Raw genomic sequence first — 20,863 nt, 5'->3', positions numbered from 1 at the left:
CAACAGCACACAGTGAGACAAAATGGAACATCTGGGCACTTACAGCCGGGCATGCGCGGAAATGCACACATTCATCCACATAATGAGATGCGGGTACTAATATATGCGCGCTTGTATGAATCGTATGCGCACAGATCAGCCTAAATAAATAAATAAACACATCGTCCTTCATCCTCGTCCTGCAGGATGTTACCTAGGGTTTGATTGACCGCAAAACACCATAACAACCGCATATCTCCCTCACCTCTCAATGAAGTCTGTCTGTGCTGACAGTGATCAGTCATATGCCGGGATGAGGGTGTAATGAAATCTGATGTGTGAGAGGCATCTCTTCCCCTTGCAGCATGATGATGGGGGAGACTGGTGTGCGAGGGGAAAAGATGGACCCAGTGGTTTGGAGGTAGTTTTCAGCTGATAGTTGTGTGCATGCTGATATTTGTTGCTGTGCCAACAAGTACTTAATCATACACGTCACTGCTGGTGAGTGGAAGGATGTTTACGTGTGTGGAATCTATTTGTGTCTGTATGAGACAGGGGTTCGATTCGCTGTCTTGTTTTAGTCGTGGTGAACACATCTCTCGTCTTTTCTACTGGGAGGCTGTTGATTTAAAGGAACAGTTCGACATTTTGGAGAACGTGTTTGTTTGCTTTCTTGCTGAGAGCGAGCAGAAGTCAATAGCACTCTCGTGTCTGATGGTGAATAATAAGCTAAAGATTGGAAATGGGAGGAAACCTCGCCTGGCTGTGTGCAACGCCGGCTGAATCAAAGAACCAGCACCTCTGCAGCTCACTCATGCAACTTTCAGACATGCACTGGTCTCCAGACATTCTCCCAAAGTTTTCGGAAGGGGGCTGTATGTGAGAGAGCAAAAGTCTGGGTCAGTTGCCCCGGACAATCTGCAGAGTTTTTCCTACCTGCCCCCTAGTAACATGTCCAGAGAATGTCTGAATGTCTCATTTGAGAATACATCAGGACAATGTCTGGAGCATTCACACCGAGCAAGTGGGGGTGTCGATCACATTTCTAACATACAACGAACATGAAACTGAGAAACAAAAAAGAATACAAATGTCTCATTATGAAAATTAGGTGCCATACAAGAGAGAAGGAGCTGACGACGGTGTTGATGTGCTAAAAACAAATATGTATGGTTCCCGCAGTGGGAATTTATGCGTTATGTCCCTTCTCCTGAATGCTGCAGACTTTTCCTGCTGCCTTCTTCATACGTTAAATGCAAACTACAGAAAACGTCCGCACCCCATTAGGTTTGACAGAACCCGGCTCACACTTCCCAGTCTTTATGTTAAGGTATAGGCTAAGCCGCTGCAGGCAGTAGTTAATATTTACTGGCCTCACAGTGTATGAGGAAGGTATTGATCTGTTCCTCTAACTCCTGCAAAAAACTGACACAGCAGTTGTCCCTAAAATGTTATGCTTTTAACAACATCTTCCGTCTACCTATCTCACTTCATGGTAAAAACTAATTTACCTTTTTACATTCTGTGTGCTAACAAAGCTATAAAGCAAATAACATCCTCACTCACATCTTGCATAAAACCCCAGACATTCAAAGCTGTCAAGGAAAAGTATCTCTATAAGCTCGCGTGCACGTGGGTGTGCGCTGACTTCCACTACCATCAATAAGGGAATCTGCAGTCGCAGTTGATGAAAGCAGAGCAGCCGTGACTGTAAAAGTACAGAAGAAGTGCTGAGGCTTTTAGATTTGGATCATTATGATAAAGTAATTGACAGGTACTCAAACATTGTGACCTTCTCTGGTCCAGTGAGTTCTGGTAATAAGTGCTTTAAGGCAGCCTTTCCGCTCTCTGCAGTTATTCTACCTTGAGATACAAATGCAGCATTCGTCAGAGAGATCCTTGAGGATGAAAGAACAGATGTAAAAAGTGAGATTTTCGCAGTGGCCTCTTAATTTGTTAGTACGCTGACTTAGCCCTCAGTGGACAGTTAGTACATACAGTATTATTGCAAGTGTGATGGGATTGTTTAATGCTCGAGTGCTTTCTGTTGCTTTGAACCTTCTTCACCGGATGAGGAAAGAAAGCTGAAAAACGATAAATGTTCTTTTCCTTTCATTGCGTTCCGACTTCATTTGTCCACACGTCAACACCATTGCCCTTTAAAAAGGAATAAAACTGAAATAATCAAGGAGTTCAAATTAACGAAAACACTTAAGTGGTGTGAATTTCTAAAGCAAGTCTCATTTCACTTCACTGTTCAGGCATCTTGGCTGTTTAATTGTTCCCCAATAGCTGGCATAATGCAATCCGACACTGTGGTCACCCTCCATTACCTCCTCGTCTGCTCCGCTGGGAGTTGTTTGGAATAGTAAAGCCTGAGTTTGCGAGTGTAAACGCAGTCTTCAGTGTGCAGATACAGATTTAATTTCTATTAGTATGTGACTGCAGTATGACCCCTCCCTCCTCCAGCCCCCTACCCTCCCATCTCTCCTCCTCTGTTGATTGGATTTACTTATTTGGATGTAATGGCCAAGGCTTGAAAAATATGCTACTGTATGCTGCAGGGAAAAGCCCTCAGGCTGGATATTTGCCATCATTACGTTTAACCACACTAGACGATTACTTACCTGGCAATTTCATCCGATTTCATACTCGAACGTATGACATTTTTTGGAGAATTGACACAAACTTAAATGTATACGGTGAAATATGTATTTTTTCTGAATATCATGCAATGAACTGAATGTTCCGGTGAATAGGAAAACCCGATGTGGTAGTTATCTGCCTGTGACTCCATCCTGTATTATCCCCAAGAATAATTTGCGGACTTGTGTGTATATATATTTTTCTGCTTGTTATGGCCTTAATGCATTGGTTGGCTAAATTTAGCAGGCTTAAGTGTTTTGGAAATAAAACTGAGCAGAGAGAGTCAGGGAGGGTAAGAGCAAGATGGAGAGCAGCGCCAGCGAAGCCAGATGCTTTAGTCCTTGAACAATGAGTATGGTATATAACTGATTTTACAAGCTTAAGATATTGTAGAGAGGAAATTAATCCAACAGAATCCAATTCAAACTGATCAGACCTACTTTTACTATTTATGAAGCAATGATTATGTAAAAATATTACGTAAAACAGCAAATTAATTCAGCTCAGTTTGATCAGATTCAAGCAGCAGATTGAATTAACAAGAAGGAAAAGAATCGGTCCCCGTGCAGCTGCATGGATTTACTGTATCTTCTGGGTTCAGTGGAGAGAGAGAGACTCAGTCAGACCGAACACGGGGAACACAACACACTGAATATTTCCAGTGGGATTCAGCCAATTTAACCTGGTGTATCCCAACAGGCAGGGGTCAAAATAAAGAAGACAGAAGATCGAAGCTTGTGGGTTTGTACATATCAGGGTCCAGCAGCTTCACTTCATCTTTCCCTGTGTCATGCTCACTCGGCCCGGCTGCCCGTGGTGTTTGTGTGGTCACAGGGGCCAGTGCTGGGGCATGAAAAGGAGCTGCATCTCAGCGGTGTCAACAGAAGGCAGCAACTTGCCGACATTTGTAAAGAGAGAGTGTGGCGGTTATTAGTTGTGAGCCATTAGAGGTGTTGCTGAAGTCTTGTCACAGCTTAGCATCGAATCAGGAGGAGAAAAGCCGTAGGGAGAGGTCGGAGTGATATTATAGCTCATGGCACTTTCAAACAGTGAGGCCACTATATCTTCTCCGGAGGGGGAACTGTTAGTTGACCTGCAAGGCTGCAAACCACAGGCAGGAAGTTAGCCCCAATTGGGTATGGTGTCAAACTCCATAAAGCAGCTGTTCCAGGTGGATGTTTTAGTATGAAAGAAGTGCTTTTGCATTGCATTTTGAATTGCAAGAGACTGCTTTAAATGTTTAAAATTGGTGCAGGAGAGGCCAATATACTGTATCCTGACATTTAGCTCCAAAAACCATGAATCCTGCAGTTCTCATAAACTATGAGCACATTTTCCACAGACCGTCCCCTGTCCGGCCAAATGCTTTATCTGTCTAACCTCAACTTGCAAGTTTGTTTGCAGGCTTTCGGGTAAAATTGATTAGACTTCAAATCTGAGCAGAAAGAACGATTGGAATTTTATTCATTTTTTAGACATTATGAAGCTCCTTTAGGAGACACCAAAGACTTTATATAAGTGATTTCACACGCTGAGTAGAACTCCTCGTGACTAGTAAACTGACTTTCAAGTGTTTATTCCGTTGAGCTCCCCTGAAAATGCTGACTGTACATTTTGGGAGCATGTGCAGTTGAATGAATTCTGCTCGTGGTCTCAATGATTAACTTATAATACTCATCTTTTTATTCACCACTGGTGCACAACATTTAAGGTGATACCGACTTAAAAGTTATGAAATTGTATTTTCAAAAGCCATTCTTCAAAGCCACTGTCTAATTAAATTATTTCATATCATTCTTTACTATACAAAAAGTTTCATTCTTGATTGATGGTAACATTTCCTGTTTTCTCATGTATTCAGTTTTGAAAATCTCTTTAGCTTCCTCCCCAAATAAAATGTGTCATTCTTTAAATATCACCCAGTGAACTGGAGTTCATGCCGCCGGCTTAGTTTCTAGTAAAATATATTAGAAATGCGTGTGAAGTCGTCCATGTATTGTAGGGATTATGTTCTCAAAGGAACATGAATATTAGAAATGTATCCAGTACAGCTGACAGTGAACCGTTGTACTTTTTAGGTTTGCTCAGCCTCCGGTGTAATGACCGTGTCCCTTCAGAGCTGTTGTTGTGCTCCACAGCTGCACTGGTGGTGTAATATTCTTAATGCAGTGCAAATCCTATTACGCTTCTTTTCAACAATTTGTCAATCACTTTGGTGCTGCGAAAGTAAAGGAAACTGTGGAGCTCAGATGCCGAAATCTTTATCTAAATCTTTCTCTCTGTTTCTTAATCTCTCCGTCATAATCTCTCTCTCTGCCTGCCAGTCGCTCTCCACAAGCGATGTTTCCCCCCTTTTTATTTTTCCTCTGCTTGCTGATTGAGAGTTTATTTTAAGGCTAATACTGAAACACAATTTCACTTTGAAATCACATTATTCCTAATCTTAAACCGTGTAAACCCGGCACCAAAATTGTTACTGCGCTAACACGGGCAAGTTGTTTGTTAGCTTAAGAGTGTTTGGCTGCGCTTTATCATCCCACTGGGTCAAATCATAAAATTGTTGCCAATTGTTGGCTTAGAAAAGTGTGTGAGCCGTTGATTCCCCCCCGGGCCCTCTGCAACAGATGCGGAGCGGCCGTCAAAATAGAGACAGGGTTTTGCTACACCTCATAATTCTATTACAGGGAAATGAAACACTATCTCAAGAAAGCAATCAGACTCTCAAATTACCCTTCTTTGGGGGGAGGCTGGGGGAGGGGCATTGTTGGCAAATCAGCAGAACTGTGGCTTTGTCCCTTTATGTCCCTTTATCGCTCTCTCTCTGCCTCTTTGCCCCCTCAGACACTGTGTGCGGTAATGAGTGGCAGAGCGGGATGTTGTGTTGATTTATCGCATGGTTGCCCAAATGGAACCTGGATGGAATGTGTCTGTCAGTGGGCGTCACTTAGAAAGAAACACCTGTGATGCCTGGGGACAACTAACTGCTCCATCAGGAATCGGTTCTCGCTAGAGCCATCAACGTGTCGTACACGCGTGCACAATGACACAGTCAAGTGCGCACACGGATACACAGTTGCAAGCACAAGCAAGAAAGACAGAAAGAAACGCCTCAGTGAGACGATGCATGCCCTGAGTACAAGGTGTACCACAATCAGGCCCTGTTTTCCTGACTGTCTCTCTCTCATTCACACTCATACTGTCTTGTCACAGCCAGACTGACCATCAGTAGCACCAGGACAAATCCCAACCATGGTAGTGACCCATCAAAACATCCGTAAATGTTTTACCGTCCTCTGCAGGCAGACAGGACTCAGCATAAGATCAGTGGATACAGCTTTGAATGTTCACGTTCACTGTGCGCATGTCCCAGCTATGATAGTGTGCAGGGTAAATATGCACTTAGTTCTGACTGAGCATCATGGGCACCCACACAAATGTATTCGTGTTTATTTGTCTGTCATAGGCCAGTCATGGGATATACTCAAGTACTGTAATTAATTATAGTTTTGAAGAACTTACTTCACTTTATTATGTCATTGTTTTGCCTCAGTACTTTACAGTTAAAAAGTCAGTAATTAAATTGTAGTTACTCATCTGAGTGATGCTCTGTTTCTTTGAGTAGGTTTTGTTAGACCATAAAGTCTTGTTTTCTGTTTGGTGTTAAATTAAAAAAGATGTTACGTGTGGTTTTGGAGGAGTTGGACTCGTTTAAAGGAACCTTTTGCCTTTGGCTGAATAATGAAAGCAAAGTATAGAATGATTTAATGCTTTGGTCTGCATTTGCTGCAGAGTAATTTATAATCAAATTACTTTTTCAATCAGTGATGTGCAATGAGTATTTGATTACATATTTAAGGTAACTTGCTGAGCAGTGACAGATTTTAGTTATTGCAGACAAATGCTTTCCAAAGCAAACGGTATGATCGTCTTACAACAGATTTAAGCTGTTACAACAACAACACAACTATGAAGCAGTGAAACCTCCACATATCACCTACATCAACACAGTGCTTAACCATAGATACACACAGGATTGGGGACATTGTTCACAAGGTGCTGTAGTAGAGTAGTTTCAGAATCAGCTTTGCGCCCTTGTAATTGTTTCCCAGGGGCATTCTGGGAGGAAGGGAGGACGAGAGAAGGAGGAGAGCAGTTAACAGCTTGATCAATGGAAGAGATGGAAGAAATCACACTCTCACACACACACACACACACACACAGATGTGGGTGCACACATGCAGGCACAAAGCCATAAACAGATTTCTCAAATCCATCACTGTGAATAAATGTGCAAAATGAAGTGAAACTCCATCCCAGAGACCAAATTCCCAGCCGTCGTCCCAAAGCAGGAATCTTCATGGACACTATTCGATGTGGCATGAGCAGTAGCTAACTGCAGAATGAACCAAGCTTCTGTGTTGTCTGCACAAGAGCCCACCACAAGGGGGGGATTTGTGGACAGAGGATGATGAACGGACAAATCAACAGATTATTTAACAATTAAGAGGTTTCTCTTTCAACACCAATATGCTAAATAGGCTGGAAACACGGGTGAAATATTATTCATTGTAATCAAAACTAATTAAGAAAGTAATTCAACAAAACACACATAATATACACCATCACATCACATCAGTACAATTTACCAATACAATGTATTATATACTGAATACACCGGATTAGAGCAGCGATTGCCAACAAGGGGTACTTGTACCCTAGGGTATACACGGGCAGAGTAGCTCAACAACTTAAATTACAAGTATATCCACATACTGAATCAGCTGGAACGAGTAATGGAAAGTGCATTAGAGCTAGTTAGTTATCAAGTACCTGAAAGTTAGCAGGTTAGCTGAAAGAGTTAGATAGCTAAACGATGATGCATGGATGTCCACTTCCTCCCGCGATCCAGAAATGAAACCAAAATATCCCAGACACTAATATCTCCATTCCACCAGTCTCAGCTGTCAATCATGACGTTTCACCCCCTTTTCAAAGAATCAAATAAGTTATTAAAACCAAACTTAAGAACTATCTTGAACTGCAGAACCCACCTTTGAAAAAAAAATGTATTCGATGATGTTTTATTTAGATCAATCTTCCATCCACGAACATGGAGGAGGTGAGATTTTTTTACCATTATTGCAGCCGGCCCCCAGGTTGGCTGCAATCGTTGGACATCCATTTTTGCACGACATGACAATAGTCAAATTGTTCGCTACAGTTGAAATAGCTAAATATATAGTAAATATGAGAAATATATCCACGTACTGAGTCGGTTGTAGCGCCTGAGCAATAGAACATGACATGTAGATAAAGCTAAATGGTATTGAATATCTAGCTAAAGACAATGGATAAACAGTTTAAAATCAGTTCAAGTAATCACATTTAGAACATAATGTGTTGATGAAGGGCTGCTGTGGTGTGTGGAGATTATAAATGAACCACATGACCCTGAGAGTCACGCGTGTTCTCTGCCGAGGTGTCCTTGAGTCTGACACTGTAGCCCTATCCGCTTCAGGAGCTTTTCTATAACTGCCTTCCTTATGGAGATCAATACTGTATCACATCATTAGTCCGCACACAAGAGCAGAGATCACAGTTTTTGTAATGTATATGCCTCGGAATTGCTGTTACAGTCCGTCCTCCAAATGCTGACGCACCTGACAAACGATCTCTCTTCTTTAACCAATATTTCTGGATACTGTACACCTCCTCTAGAACATACTGGGGTTAAGTGCTGTGCTCAAGGACAATGGTGGCTGACGTAAAGGTGAGGATTATTTAGTAGCTTTTTATTCCCCCGCTGATAATTTCCCATTCAAAGGCTCGCCTCACTGAATCACAGCAACGGCACTTTGAATTCAGTGTGTTCAGTATTGGTGGCTTTTGTGATAAATAGAGTTCAAGGGCGGGTTGTGTGTTGGAATGTAAAGCAGAGTTAACCTTGCCTGGATTTATCACTTTTTGCACACAAGGCACACTCCTTTTATTCCCTCTCTTTTCCCCCGTGGTGACGAGTTCGGTGCAGTTGTTAGCGGGCTCGTTGGTGTGTAGCTGGTGTTGTTCGTGGCGTGGCATCGGGGGTACACGTCGCCGCTAATCGCTGTTCAGGGCACAGGCCCAGCTCACTGGCCATGACACCCATGCAGGGTGTGGTGAATCCTATCAGTCCTCGGCAGATCCTGTGGCCTCCTCTTTTCACAGGCACTGTCCTGTGGAGCAGTGCTGTCATCCGCGGGGTCAACAAAGCACCGGCGAGCGGGTATTAACTATATGGCTAATCTCTTACGGCGCCGTTTGATCAAAGAGGATTTTCACAATGGCCTTTTTTATTTTCTCAGTCAATGTTTTCTGAATAGTCCACTATGTAATGTGTATGTTTGCTTTGGCAGCTGAAAGACGGGTTAACGGCTTGATTGAAAGCCGCAGATACAGTCAATAAAAAAAAACAGCGAGAGTATGACAGCGACAATCACCTCTACCAGAATTGTTCTTTCGCTGTGATTGAAATGGCTGGAAGTCATCAAACTGAGACAAATCCTATCTCTCCCTTCTCTACCTTTCTATCCACCTCTTTCGCTGTCTGTCTCTCAAAACTCCTTCCACAGCTGGGCCCCCAGTGATTAATGGCAGCCATTCATTAGCTTGATCAACCACTTTAGCAGAGATTATTAATCAGATGCTTATTTAAATGTCACCGCCGAGCAGCGGAGAGGAAACGAGGCCATTGGTAAATTTCGTTTTTTTTTTTGTGTAGAGGGCCACTTATGTGTGTGTGTGCGTGCACTCCACATGCTTGTGTCATTTGCTTCCTGGAGAGTTGCCACATAAAGATTACCATGAGCCTCATTCACATGCTGCTTTACATACATTGGCTCTCAGCAGCTCATACTGAAAGAGATGTGGCAGTGAGGCCTAATGTTCAATACCAAATGAGCTGTATTGAGTCTCATTAATAAAACAGTGCTGTGTTTGAATTTTAAAGAGCGATACATTACTCAGGCCCTTTCCAGACCCGGTGTTAACCCCCGTCTCCAGTGATCCAATCACAAGGGGGACAGCTCTAAGTACGTCAGTTCACACCTGACATTAGAATGCGTCTCCACATCCGTCTCCTATGACCACTTGTGATCGGATCTCACTTCCTCGCTCTATATGCAAATAAACGTGTGCATCGTTTGTGTTTCGCAAAGACCAAGTTGTTTTGTTTTTAGCCGGTCTGACGATGACAGAGGGGTTCGTTGTCAATGTGTTTGTGTGTGTGAGAGAGAGAGGAGAGTCATGAGAGGCTGAGAGAATCAATGTGCTCTTTGCAGCTCTACTATAAAAAATGTATGAGATTTTACTAGGGATGTTTATTATAAAAAAAAATCTTTCACCAATAGCTGATGCTCACTTTGTGAACATTAAAAAGTAATGTTAAAATGTGTGATTTAGAATGGTTGAGTGTGACACATACAAAAAAAGACCAAATATATTTTGTATATTTTTATGTACTATTTATATATGTGTTTTTTATGTATATAAACATTCACTGCTGCCAATGGAGTAAACCAGCGGAACATTTTTATCAGACATTTTCATGGACACAAAATGTAAACATCTTTTTTGAAACTTTTGGGTGCGTTCACATCTGAACTCAGAGCTGTCCACTGGTGATCAGGTTACCTGAAACTGATGTTAACAGCAGGTCTGAATGGGCCTTACGTGACTGTGCAGTTATTACAACAGATTACAGTGCGTGCGTCATCAATACAACTAAACCGAGCTAATTAGCTCTTACTCATCATCTGATTCAGTTTTTTCACTATTTATCTGTAATGATTATTTTTGTGTCTGCCTGCCAAAGTGAATCACCCCTGCTGGTTTTATTAACATGTTTTTGAAGCAATGTCATTAGCAAATTTTGAGCTCCCACTTCATTTTCACTGAATTTGTCTGAATTGTGTTCTCTCGCTGAGAATCTCTGCAGTTTTGCCGGCAATGCTTTTATAATAAGGGTGTGTACATAATGTACTTTGCGTGAGCCTATATAGTTTTCCTTTTTGTGTCAGGATTACGTTATGGAGAATGATGCTCCTCAAGCGGCTCCATATGTGCATGAACAGCGCTGATGGTGGGGAGCTTAAAGTCTGTGTCTTGTGCTTTAAAGTGAGCATTTTCTATGTTGCACATGCAGGGTAAATACAGTAAGCCCCAGAAGATTACACTCTTAGTAGGGCTTTATGAAGAGGGGAGAGGGTGTGGCCACGTGTGGATGTGCTCTGAATTCAACTCGCTCTGGCAAAGGCGTTTACACAATGCCACGGAGAGCAGGCACGCAGGCACCACAGAGAAGCTGCAGTACACAATGACAACAACACATTTTACATCAACCACGTACAGCAGGGGTTACATTTCTATACGTGTTTACCGCGGCGTGTATTTTTGCATGATTGTTGTTATTCATCCTTTTGAATTGTGAATCTGTCACCAAAAATGACCCGGTGTGACTCAACCGACGCATCCGGCTTAATAACAGGGTGAAATCACCTGCTGTGGAAAGAGTACATGCACTTTATACAGTTCATCAATCATTTTATCAATCCATGCAATTGATTGAATCGATTAATCAAGGAGGTCAGAGAGGGAGAGGACGGAGATTGATGGCGGATGGGATGGAGTCCGCCTGATTGAAATTCAGGAGCCCGAGACTAAAAAGGTCAAGGGTCGCACGAGTGCCATTCACAGGCAGAGCAGCCTCTTAGTGGGACCTTTGTTGCAATGTTAATAATAGCCTTTATCAAAAAGTGCGCGTGTATGTTTGTGTGTGTGCGTGTGTTCCTGCACGTGTAGCTATTCCTCAGAGGTTGCTTGGCCTTGTGACAGTGGGGGGGGTAAAAGATGCCAAAGCATAAATCTCTGACGCAACCAGCACAGATGACCTGAAGGTCACTGTTTCATTAAGTGTCTTCCACTTTGATTTTCTCATCCCTCGTGCCTGACTGCCCCCGCCTGACTACCTGCCCACGACACGGATGTTATACATTCTGATAAAGGCAACATTCATAGACATGGATCAAGAGAAATACAAAGAAATCCATGTGCAAGAAGCGAGCATGGTTCTGCCCAAAGGTTAAAAAAATAAAAGTCAACCAATCTTAATGCAAAACGAAGCTTTGGACAGATCGATCAATCAAACTGTATTTGCTATAGCAGCGTTCATACAGGTTAGTGCAGCTCAAAGTGCTTCACAACAGATTGACGAGGCAATGCCAAGACAAAACAAATCAAAGTGCTAACAATAAAAGTGCAAATTTGTAGATTTCCAAAAATATCAAGAGCCACAAAAAATTCAAACAGTACAATAAATAGAAGAAATAAAAGTCAATGATATAGGATGAAAACAAACTGATATTATCTGGCAGATAATAAAACATAACATAATAGATGCAGTGAGATAATGTCTACAAACTGAAACCCAGGTAAAAGAGATACAGGTTTTAAACTTGTGTTTAAAGATTTCAACACTTCCGGCTGCTCTGAGTGTTCCAGCAGCTTGGAGAACAAAAACAAAAGGTTGCCTCACCAAAGGTTTTATTCCTGCACTTTGTAACAGCTTACTGGTACGAAAACCAGAGGCCCTGAGGAGCTGAACTGGTTCATACACTCTGATCATATGAGACATGTGTACTGGCGCAAGACCATGACCAAAGACCAGTGGTTTTGATCATGTAATTAAATACGGGGATCGTGGATCATTTAAAACATGTTTTGCTTCTATTGCTTTAAAAGATATACAGCTGAAATGATTCGTTAAAAAAATCTATGTGTTGGTTGAGTTTTAGGAAATACAATTAGGATTTGTTCTGATCCTTAACTTACCCAAGTATTGTACAATAACACATTTTTTACAAACACCTTCCACAGTGCGGATTTTCAAAAACTCCAGTTTCTGGGTATAAAATTCTTTCTCTGTGTGTACAAGTGAAACAGAGCATTTGGTGAACGATGACATGACAACTTACTTCACACATGTTACTGCTTTGTGCAATAGGCATGAGCAAGAAACAACAATAATGGCGGCTATATTGTGGTTTCTCTATGTTTGGTTAGCAAGGTCGATCAATTTTGCATCACTGCACCATTACCGGCTTTCCGTGAATGCACTGAGCATGCTCACAATTTTCTTTGCTGGTATTTGAGCGATTGCTGATGTAGACTTTATCGCCACCTACTGGCCCAGCCTGCTTGTTTGAGCATTTGTCGTAGTTTTTGGGCTCTCATCTGGTCAGGGATATTTTGTAAAATCCACGTGGGTGGAGAGTTTAAGAAAATATAATTATTTTAGTGGGAATAGTTATGGAGACAAGGTCTTAGCGAGGCAGAGAGGGTGGATTTGTTTGAACAAAGCATTACTTTACACAAAAGACAGAAAAAAGTTCAAAACCAGAGGAGCCACTTGTATTTATAAACGAGATGACATTCAGCTCTTCATCGATTGGATCGTTTGGGCCTTAGTTGAAAGCAACAGTGAATCAGGAGGGAAACGGAGTAAAAGCCTCTGGAGAAGCTCTTGAGTCGACTATAAGCACGTTTACACTGTTTCTGAGTTCACACGAATGTTTTACTACATACCGCTTGGTGTTGACAGCACCGAGGACCGAGGGGTTTTTCTGCAGCCCGGCTCGATTCGTCACAGGTATTTTTCTCTTCACTGTACGGTGGAGGTTCATCTCTTCTGAAGCCCCACGACAACAAAACTGAAATCAGGCCAAGAATCTTTCTGCTTTGATTATTGTTTTTTATCCAGTGAATATCATCATCAAACACACTGAGTACTCCTTCCTCCCTCTTGCTCCCCCCCAACCACCGTTTCATTCATCTTTTTTTTCTTTATCTGATGTTCACGCAGCGTTGCCAGGTACATGGGATTTGCTCCTCTCGTCCATTGCGCGCACGGCGAAGCTCTGACTCATGTCTAGACGGGGAAAATTAGGGCATACACACAGACAAAAAAGAAAAGAAAAACAGAGACATTTAGACAAGGTGTTCACGCAATCAGAGCTCATTTTCCACACTGAGCTCAGTCAGCGGTAGCCGTGTCTCGATTTGGCGAGGAACAATCAGATTTAATGCGAGGCCTAACCCTTTTTTTGTGTTTCCTATTTCCTCAGGGTCTGTCCTCAAATGAATGCAGCCCCGGAGCTCTTGGCTAATGGCATATCTTTGAAAGCACAACCGCTCGTAGGTTGGAGTCAAATGGAAGCCCGGAGTTTTTATTATTTCAAAGACAAAACTGTACGTCATAGCATCAGTGACGAGGTGACACCATTATATTGGAACGCGAGCTCAGAAATGAGTGAAAGAACAATTATCCTGTGGCGACTTCATTGGTTTTCATTATTTTCTTTCTTATAATCGTATTGGAAAATGTGGCTGAACTATTTGCAGTCTTTGATAAGTGACAGGAGTGCTCATAGCAAGAAAACAATTTTCTTTGTCTCTGTTGAGGTGAATTCTGATGGCAATCTTCCTCCGTTTCAAAGGTGGTTTAAAATTCAACTGGGGCTCAGACACGCACAAGCGTCCCTACAAAGCACATGTACGGAAATGGTCGTGAAAGAGCAGCGGAGATGGTTCAAGAGTCATTTTCTGTCGTCTTTGGAGTGATAGTGAATCTCTGGAGATGTGAGAGGAGACTGTGATGCTAGCGAGCAGAGGGAACCCACCTCAGAAAGGCCGGGCTTGTTGATGTAATTTATTGCAACATTAGACAGAACGACTGCTTTAAAACTTTTTTCGCTTCAAGCTGACTTTCAAAACTTTATGCGCTTCCTTTATCCTATTCACTCGACAAAACACACGAACTTAGCGCCGCTTTGTTGAACTTCATTTTTTTGTTCTCGGTGTGTTTGGTTGAGGATTAGATTCATAGTCCCCAGCCGTCTACTAAAATTCTCTGAAACCTTTGTTGAGGACGTTTTAATATTTCTGCTCTTTCATCAATCTCTGTTAAGCTTGAGTTATTATTACATTATTATTACACTATTGTACTTCAAATCAGAAACACAACTGCCATCTAAATCCTGATCATTGACATCACCTTCCGATGAGTGATAGAAAAGCGATTGGGTGATTGTAACCACTTTTTAAATCTTTTTTTTCGGGTGTGTCGCCCCTATCACCCATATCGAAATGTGATATTGCCCTTTTCTATTCTAAATGCGACCGAAGAGTATCATGTGTACTGTAAATCAGCAAGTCAGCTGCAACGTGACATCGATCTTACTGTCAGGACTCATGCCTCATATATCTTTGATATATGATTCCTCCACAACTGTGTTCAGCTGGTTTACACGGTTTTGATTCATACCAGTGATTTTTACAGCTTCTGGGTCCTCATGTCTTCAATCTACTGACGCCAATTAAACCAAATCACTGTCAAAGTTGCTCTGACACGCAGCTGAAAATTGTCCTGATTACCATGTGGAATCAAACCCCAAGAGAACATCTGCAGCGTTAAGGTCTGACCTTCGTCCTCCAAATTTGCTTGCAAAGTCTTAATTGCCAGTAAATTTGGCCGACTCCACTGTGGCTCTAATGAGGGTCATTTTAAAGGTTTTTAGAGTGCGGATTCTCATTCTCTTAATTTGTTTTACAATAGAAAATGAACAATTCTTTGTTTTAGTTTTAAAAAACTACACTTTTACATTAATAGGGTGGATTTTGGGAAGTCTGCAGTCCTCAAAAAGTTCAACAATCATGTGTCACAGGCCTGAAATAAAGAATCTCACTCTCAGGAGCTTGTGTCCTATGAGCACAAGTTTTTCGACTTGTGGGCATGACAGATGGTTTCTGTAACAGCTTTTGTTTAGGCGGCGCCAGAGAAGAGTAGCAAAGTGTTCAAGGGTCCAAAAATAATTCCGGAGGAGGAGCAGCTCTTTGTGGGAAGTTCCTCAGTACCATGTTACACCTGGTTGTTTTTGTCGCTGTGGAAGATCCTGATTTTGGAATCGTGTATTAAAAATGAATATCCCCTCCTCTGCTCTCTCCTCAGATCCGGACTTTGCAGACCTGGGAGTTCCCCCACCTCTACCCTGTAGGTATACTCTTCTCTCTCTCTTTCTTTCTCTGTTTCTTCCCTTTCTCTTCGTCTTCTACATTCACTCTCTTTCTCAGCACCCTTTCCATCTCAACAAAGGTTATACACTGTTTCCTCCAGTTATATATATATATTGTGTGTGTGTCAGATTTGTGAGACAGTGTGTGTTTGTGGGCTTGTCTGTGTTTGTTTCAGCCTGTCAGTATGACATGGTTGGTCCAGAAGGTATCGTGGAGTCTCATCAGATCACCAGAGACGGGAAGGCTGGCGCTACCGAGGCCGTCGACTGCAAATGGTACATCCGTGCTCCGCCACGCTCCAAGGTTAGTGACATAAGCTCCGCTCGCATCCGACTGTGTATTCGATTTAAAGGCGGACGTTGAAATGTCAAATAAAATAAAATGGAAATGAAATTGTGTGCTCCCATCAAGCTGGGTTGATGACAGCAGAGCGCAGTTACGTCAGAAAGCAAATCAAGAAGGAAAATAGATGCTGCAAGACTTTTGTTCGTTTGACAAAGACCGTGTGCCTCTTCAGCTTCTACGGAGGATGGGTGTGTGGTTTTTTTTCTCATTAATTTGCTGTTTCCGTCCTGCATCCATCCACACATGCAGGGAGATCACGGGTTGCGTCAGGAAGCTTTGATATTGCATGGGGGTTTGTCTGTAGCTGTCAGCAGGATCCCAATGTGAGTCTTTGTGGCTGTGGGGAGACTTGTTCCCCTGCTAGGGTCAGAGAGATATGCAGAAGGGTTTACTTGGAGTCAGGTCCATTTTTTTAATCAGCAAGCTGTTGCCAAGAGGAATGGAGGGATGGAAGGAGGAGAGAGATAGAGGGAGAGAGAGGAGAGGGAGTGGTTGTAGACCAGGCAGACGGAGAGAGGGAGGCTGCGCTGATGAAATAGTGTTGCCATGCAGTTTGACCCTAAGGCCTTCCACCACCCGTATTTGTTTTCTCTGCCAGTGTTCGCCATGCTGCCCTGCATGCATATACAAATACAGACATGCACGCACACACATACACGCACACACACGCACCTTCCCTACATCTTATACATATTAGACACTCTTCCTTATCTACCAGAGGTACCTGTGCTGCATTAACTCGACGGGATTAAAGGTTTCCCGAGGGTAGAGCAGCAGAGCAGGAAAAGGCAACTTTATAAATGCCATAACTTTCCATGAGTCTATACTGTACAGCTCCATCATATACGTGCACACACACAGTGCAGTGCATGGCTGCAGTAAATCCAGTGGTTAAATGCTGTTAGCCTTCTGGGTGCATTTAATTTAACACAATAAGACCACATTTTTACTTTGACTTTTATGGTTCGAACAATTCTTTCAAGGACAGGAAGTATTATGAAGCTGTTAACTGAGGATTTAAGAGGTTTGGCCACATTTATGATGCTGTGCCTGTAAATGTGGAGGTATACTAGGCCTCTTACTTAGATATTTTTAGCATAATGTGTGAATATCTATCCACTAATTCCAGAAATCTGTAGCCGTGTCTCGATTCAGGGGCTGCATCGTTTGGAGGCTGCCTTTGAAGGCCGATTGCTTCATTTCAGCACGACTAGGCTGTCCCATTTCGAAGGCTCTGACAAACGCAGCAGACGAATGCATTCTTCCATCCCAGAGAAATGAAAGCTTCAATGGCTGGATCCTTCTAGGGTCATCCTATGGCGTCGGCAAGCAACATGACGTCAGATGCTTGAGTATCAGGCTACGATCAACCAAACAGCTAACGGTACACTTTACAAATCAAGCGGTGCCAGCAGTAAGGACGGAACATGCTATGCGTTATTGCAAAAGCTGACGTCAATCGATATAAAATAGTGACTTTTGTATAGTTTTTCATTATAGGACCTATTTGTCTAAATGTATGCATCATGCCATTACTCCCAAGTATGAGATAAAGCTGTGCAGCTGAACCGTGTCACTATTTGTTTCACCAATTCAGCGCCTGTTAATACTACAAGATGTTATCCTTCCCTATTTGTGGCCACCATGGAGATCTTTTTAAACTCATTACACATTAGTGAAGCTGTTGAACTGTGTTCTGTCCCAGATGGAAACATTTATTTGGTTCGCAGTACGTTTTCACGCTGGTTTTTCATATTGTGCTGCAAGCTCTTTTACTGTACACACACACACACACACACACACACACACACACACACACACTCACACTGGTTTATGATATGACCGGCTGATAATATTGGAGGGCCTGTGATTCATGGCCATGGCAGTTGCTCTTATCTGGCATATTCTTGGGTTGAATATTTCCTGCTGAAGCCCCTGGAATAAAAGGTTTATTTCACCTGTTATTATTCAGAAATGTCCTTCAGATTCAGCTGCTTTAAGCCCCAAGGCCACAGCAACTGTACGACTGTGTCACCCACCTACAAACATTTTCATTAGCACTCATGTGAAGCTGCACAATAAGTGTACTATTGAACAGGTAATATCCACTTAAATTATTGACCCCCGAAAAGCTGCACAGATTCCCCAGTGCCTCTAAAGCTGGGAAACAACAATTTTTAAATCAAGTGGCATTCTAAACATAAGGAGAGCTTTCACAGATATTCTTTGCTATCAATGTAAACACACCCACAATACAAGATTAGAAAATAATGGCACATTTACACACTACAGAATATAACTAAGATTATTGCTCCAGAGGCAGCGATGCACCACCTCACGTCTCTCAAGTGACCTCATGGGGAAGGAGATGTAAACAGAATGAAGAGTGGTGTGGAGGGACTACTTGCTCTAATGTCAATAAACAAAAGCAAAAGGGTGATGAGAATATGTTCCAGTCTATTCTTCTGGCTTCATCAGAAGCATCACTTTTATCTGTCAACAGAAGCACACTAGCCGGGAGCACACCGGCTAGCTGTCTCTCTAGCTGTGTCCAAATTCAGGGGCCTCCTGCTTTTGGGGCCCCGTAGACCTCAAAGGCAGAACCGAAATGAGAAGATCTGCTCCTCAGAGGATTCCACAGAACTGCGTCACCAGCTTGTCCCTCCCTTACTGCTGTCGCCGAGCAACAAGGCTGAAGTTGAACGTTTTAATGCCCCTCGATTTGTGTACCATTAGCTGTTCAGTTGAGTTGAAGCCTGATATTCAAGCATCGGACGTGTTGTTGCTTGCCGGTGCCATTACATCGTCAAGGAAGTGCAATGAATCCTGGGATGGGTTAAGCCAGGCAGGATCCACCCATTGGAGCCTTCATTTCCCGTGGATGAAAGGACGCATTTGAAGGAGCCGTCAAAATGGGAAAGCCTAGTCGCACCACTGTGACGCAATCATTCTTAAAACGCAGCCTCCAAAGGATGCAGCCTGAATTTAGACACATTATTGTCTCTATCATTGGCTGTAGTGGTTTCGCTTGGAAAGTAATGACATAATCAACCTGATTTTAAATTCTAAATATCAAACATGTCTGATGGTTATCAGTGTGTGGCCCAGATGATTCTGCAGGCAGCTCAGGAGGTTGGAGAATGGCTCTGTAACCCCGTCACACTACCGGATAATCTGGGCCGAACATCAGTACTGACCAAGGTTCCAGACCCAATTTCTCCTCCGATGAGGTTTAAATCAGCCTGATACTCCTGCTGTCTGAGCTCAGTAGAAGTAAAGTGAACAAGTCAGCCAATACATTGATGCTTCTGTGCCAAAGGGGGCCATAAGTCAGTTTTGTGGCACATTCTTGAATCCATGCGTGTGAAGCCGAGGCCGGGCTCTGTGCATGAAAGAGCAAAAGAGTGACTGAGCCCAGCAGGGTGATGATGTATTTCACCTGGTCTGAATCAGTGTCATATTTGGCCCTGCAGGAGCGTCTCACAAGGCGAGTCATGGGGCAAAGGCTGACAGTCATTGACACTGATGGACAAGGCAGCAAATACATTTTTTATCTATTACACAGAGGCCCGGAGCTCTTATACCCCCGTCACCACCGCTCACACCCAGTTACACATAAAATATATAAAACTTACAGTATCTCCCTTTGTCTCCTCTGGCTCCTCACTTCTTCTCTCTGTCTGAGACGTTTATGCTCACATGTTACTGCAGTGAAGGAGATGCACATGATGCCACCCCCCCACCACCACCATCTCTCCATCACTGTGTGTGCATGCATGCAGGGCAAGGCTTTCATTTCCCGATGCTGATACAGTGCTGCACTGTACCCAGTGTGCCAGAAACAGCAGAGAGATAATGACATCCTATACCGGAGGCTCTAATTAGACTGCACCGGAGCGCTCCAGAGAGGAAGAGATGAGGAGAGGGGGACAGAGGAGGAGGAAAAATGGGGAAGATATACTTAATAATGCATTTTATTGGAGGTCTGAATGTATAGAGAGGGAGTTAAGGGGTGAGGCGGCAGATGGCAGAGAAGGGGTGGCATGAGAGTTGAGGACTGAGTGAAAGGTGTACCTGCAAGTAAGCAATAATGACCGTGTGTTGTTGCCAGAAGTGACGGCACTGCACCAATTTTAATGCCATAACGTGATCGCTTCACATTTCCGCGTGTCATTTTGATTACAGCTTTACAGATAGATTTCTCAGAAAGAATAAAAATAGATTTACTGGTTAGTAAGTAATGCAAAAAAACTAAATGCAGCCGTCGGCAGCAATTTCCCCTTTTAAATATAACCAGTGAGTACATCAGGGAAGATAAAGGCATAATTGATGCTTTAACAAATATAATTGGATTCTAAGTTTGTCATAATTACACCTCTTGTCAACTGCACTCTGTTTTTCCAGTAGTATTCCTCCTCTGTCCCGTTCAGACAGCTGTCCGAGTCCAGCTGACAGTTGTTAGCTGGAGAGGAATATTTTTTTCACCTCCCTCATTTTGACTCATAACGGTCACTCCCCCCCACCCACCCCACGCCACACCTGCCTGCACCGCCTGACACCTCCCGTTTCTTTTTTCCCCGACGATAATGGCCCAAATATGGACCTTCATTCTGACTGTAATGAACAAGCGCGGACGCTGTTACAGGCGCCTTTTTAACAGAGAACAGTGAGAACATATTCTCCAGCAGTCAGTGATGGATTCTGTGCCATTATTAGACGCCGCGGAATCAATGACGAAAGGGGCTATTTTCCTGCTGGGGCCAATCTCACGCCTTACAAATTGGTGATT

At 42.9% G+C, this 20,863-nt stretch overlaps 1 protein-coding gene across 4 annotated transcripts in view; it reads left to right on the top strand.

Moving 5' to 3' along the window:
* The window catches only part of neto1l (neuropilin (NRP) and tolloid (TLL)-like 1, like), a 67,863-nt gene that overhangs the window by 28,050 nt on the left and 18,950 nt on the right, over window positions 1-20,863 (top strand). For all 4 annotated transcript variants that reach the window (XM_047344591.1, XM_035143248.2, XM_035143246.2 and 1 more), the window contains 2 exons: window positions 15,665-15,706; window positions 15,905-16,032. In XM_047344591.1, coding sequence (XP_047200547.1) covers window positions 15,665-15,706; window positions 15,905-16,032 — 170 coding nt within the window. The remainder of the gene's footprint in view (window positions 1-15,664; window positions 15,707-15,904; window positions 16,033-20,863) is intronic.

The sequence above is a fragment of the Hippoglossus stenolepis genome, chromosome 19 (genome assembly GCF_022539355.2).
Source record: "Hippoglossus stenolepis isolate QCI-W04-F060 chromosome 19, HSTE1.2, whole genome shotgun sequence".
Taxonomy (NCBI): Eukaryota; Metazoa; Chordata; class Actinopteri; order Pleuronectiformes; family Pleuronectidae; genus Hippoglossus; species Hippoglossus stenolepis.
The sequence above is the reverse complement of the archived record's forward strand: the minus strand, read 5'-3'. Positions and strand labels throughout refer to the sequence as shown.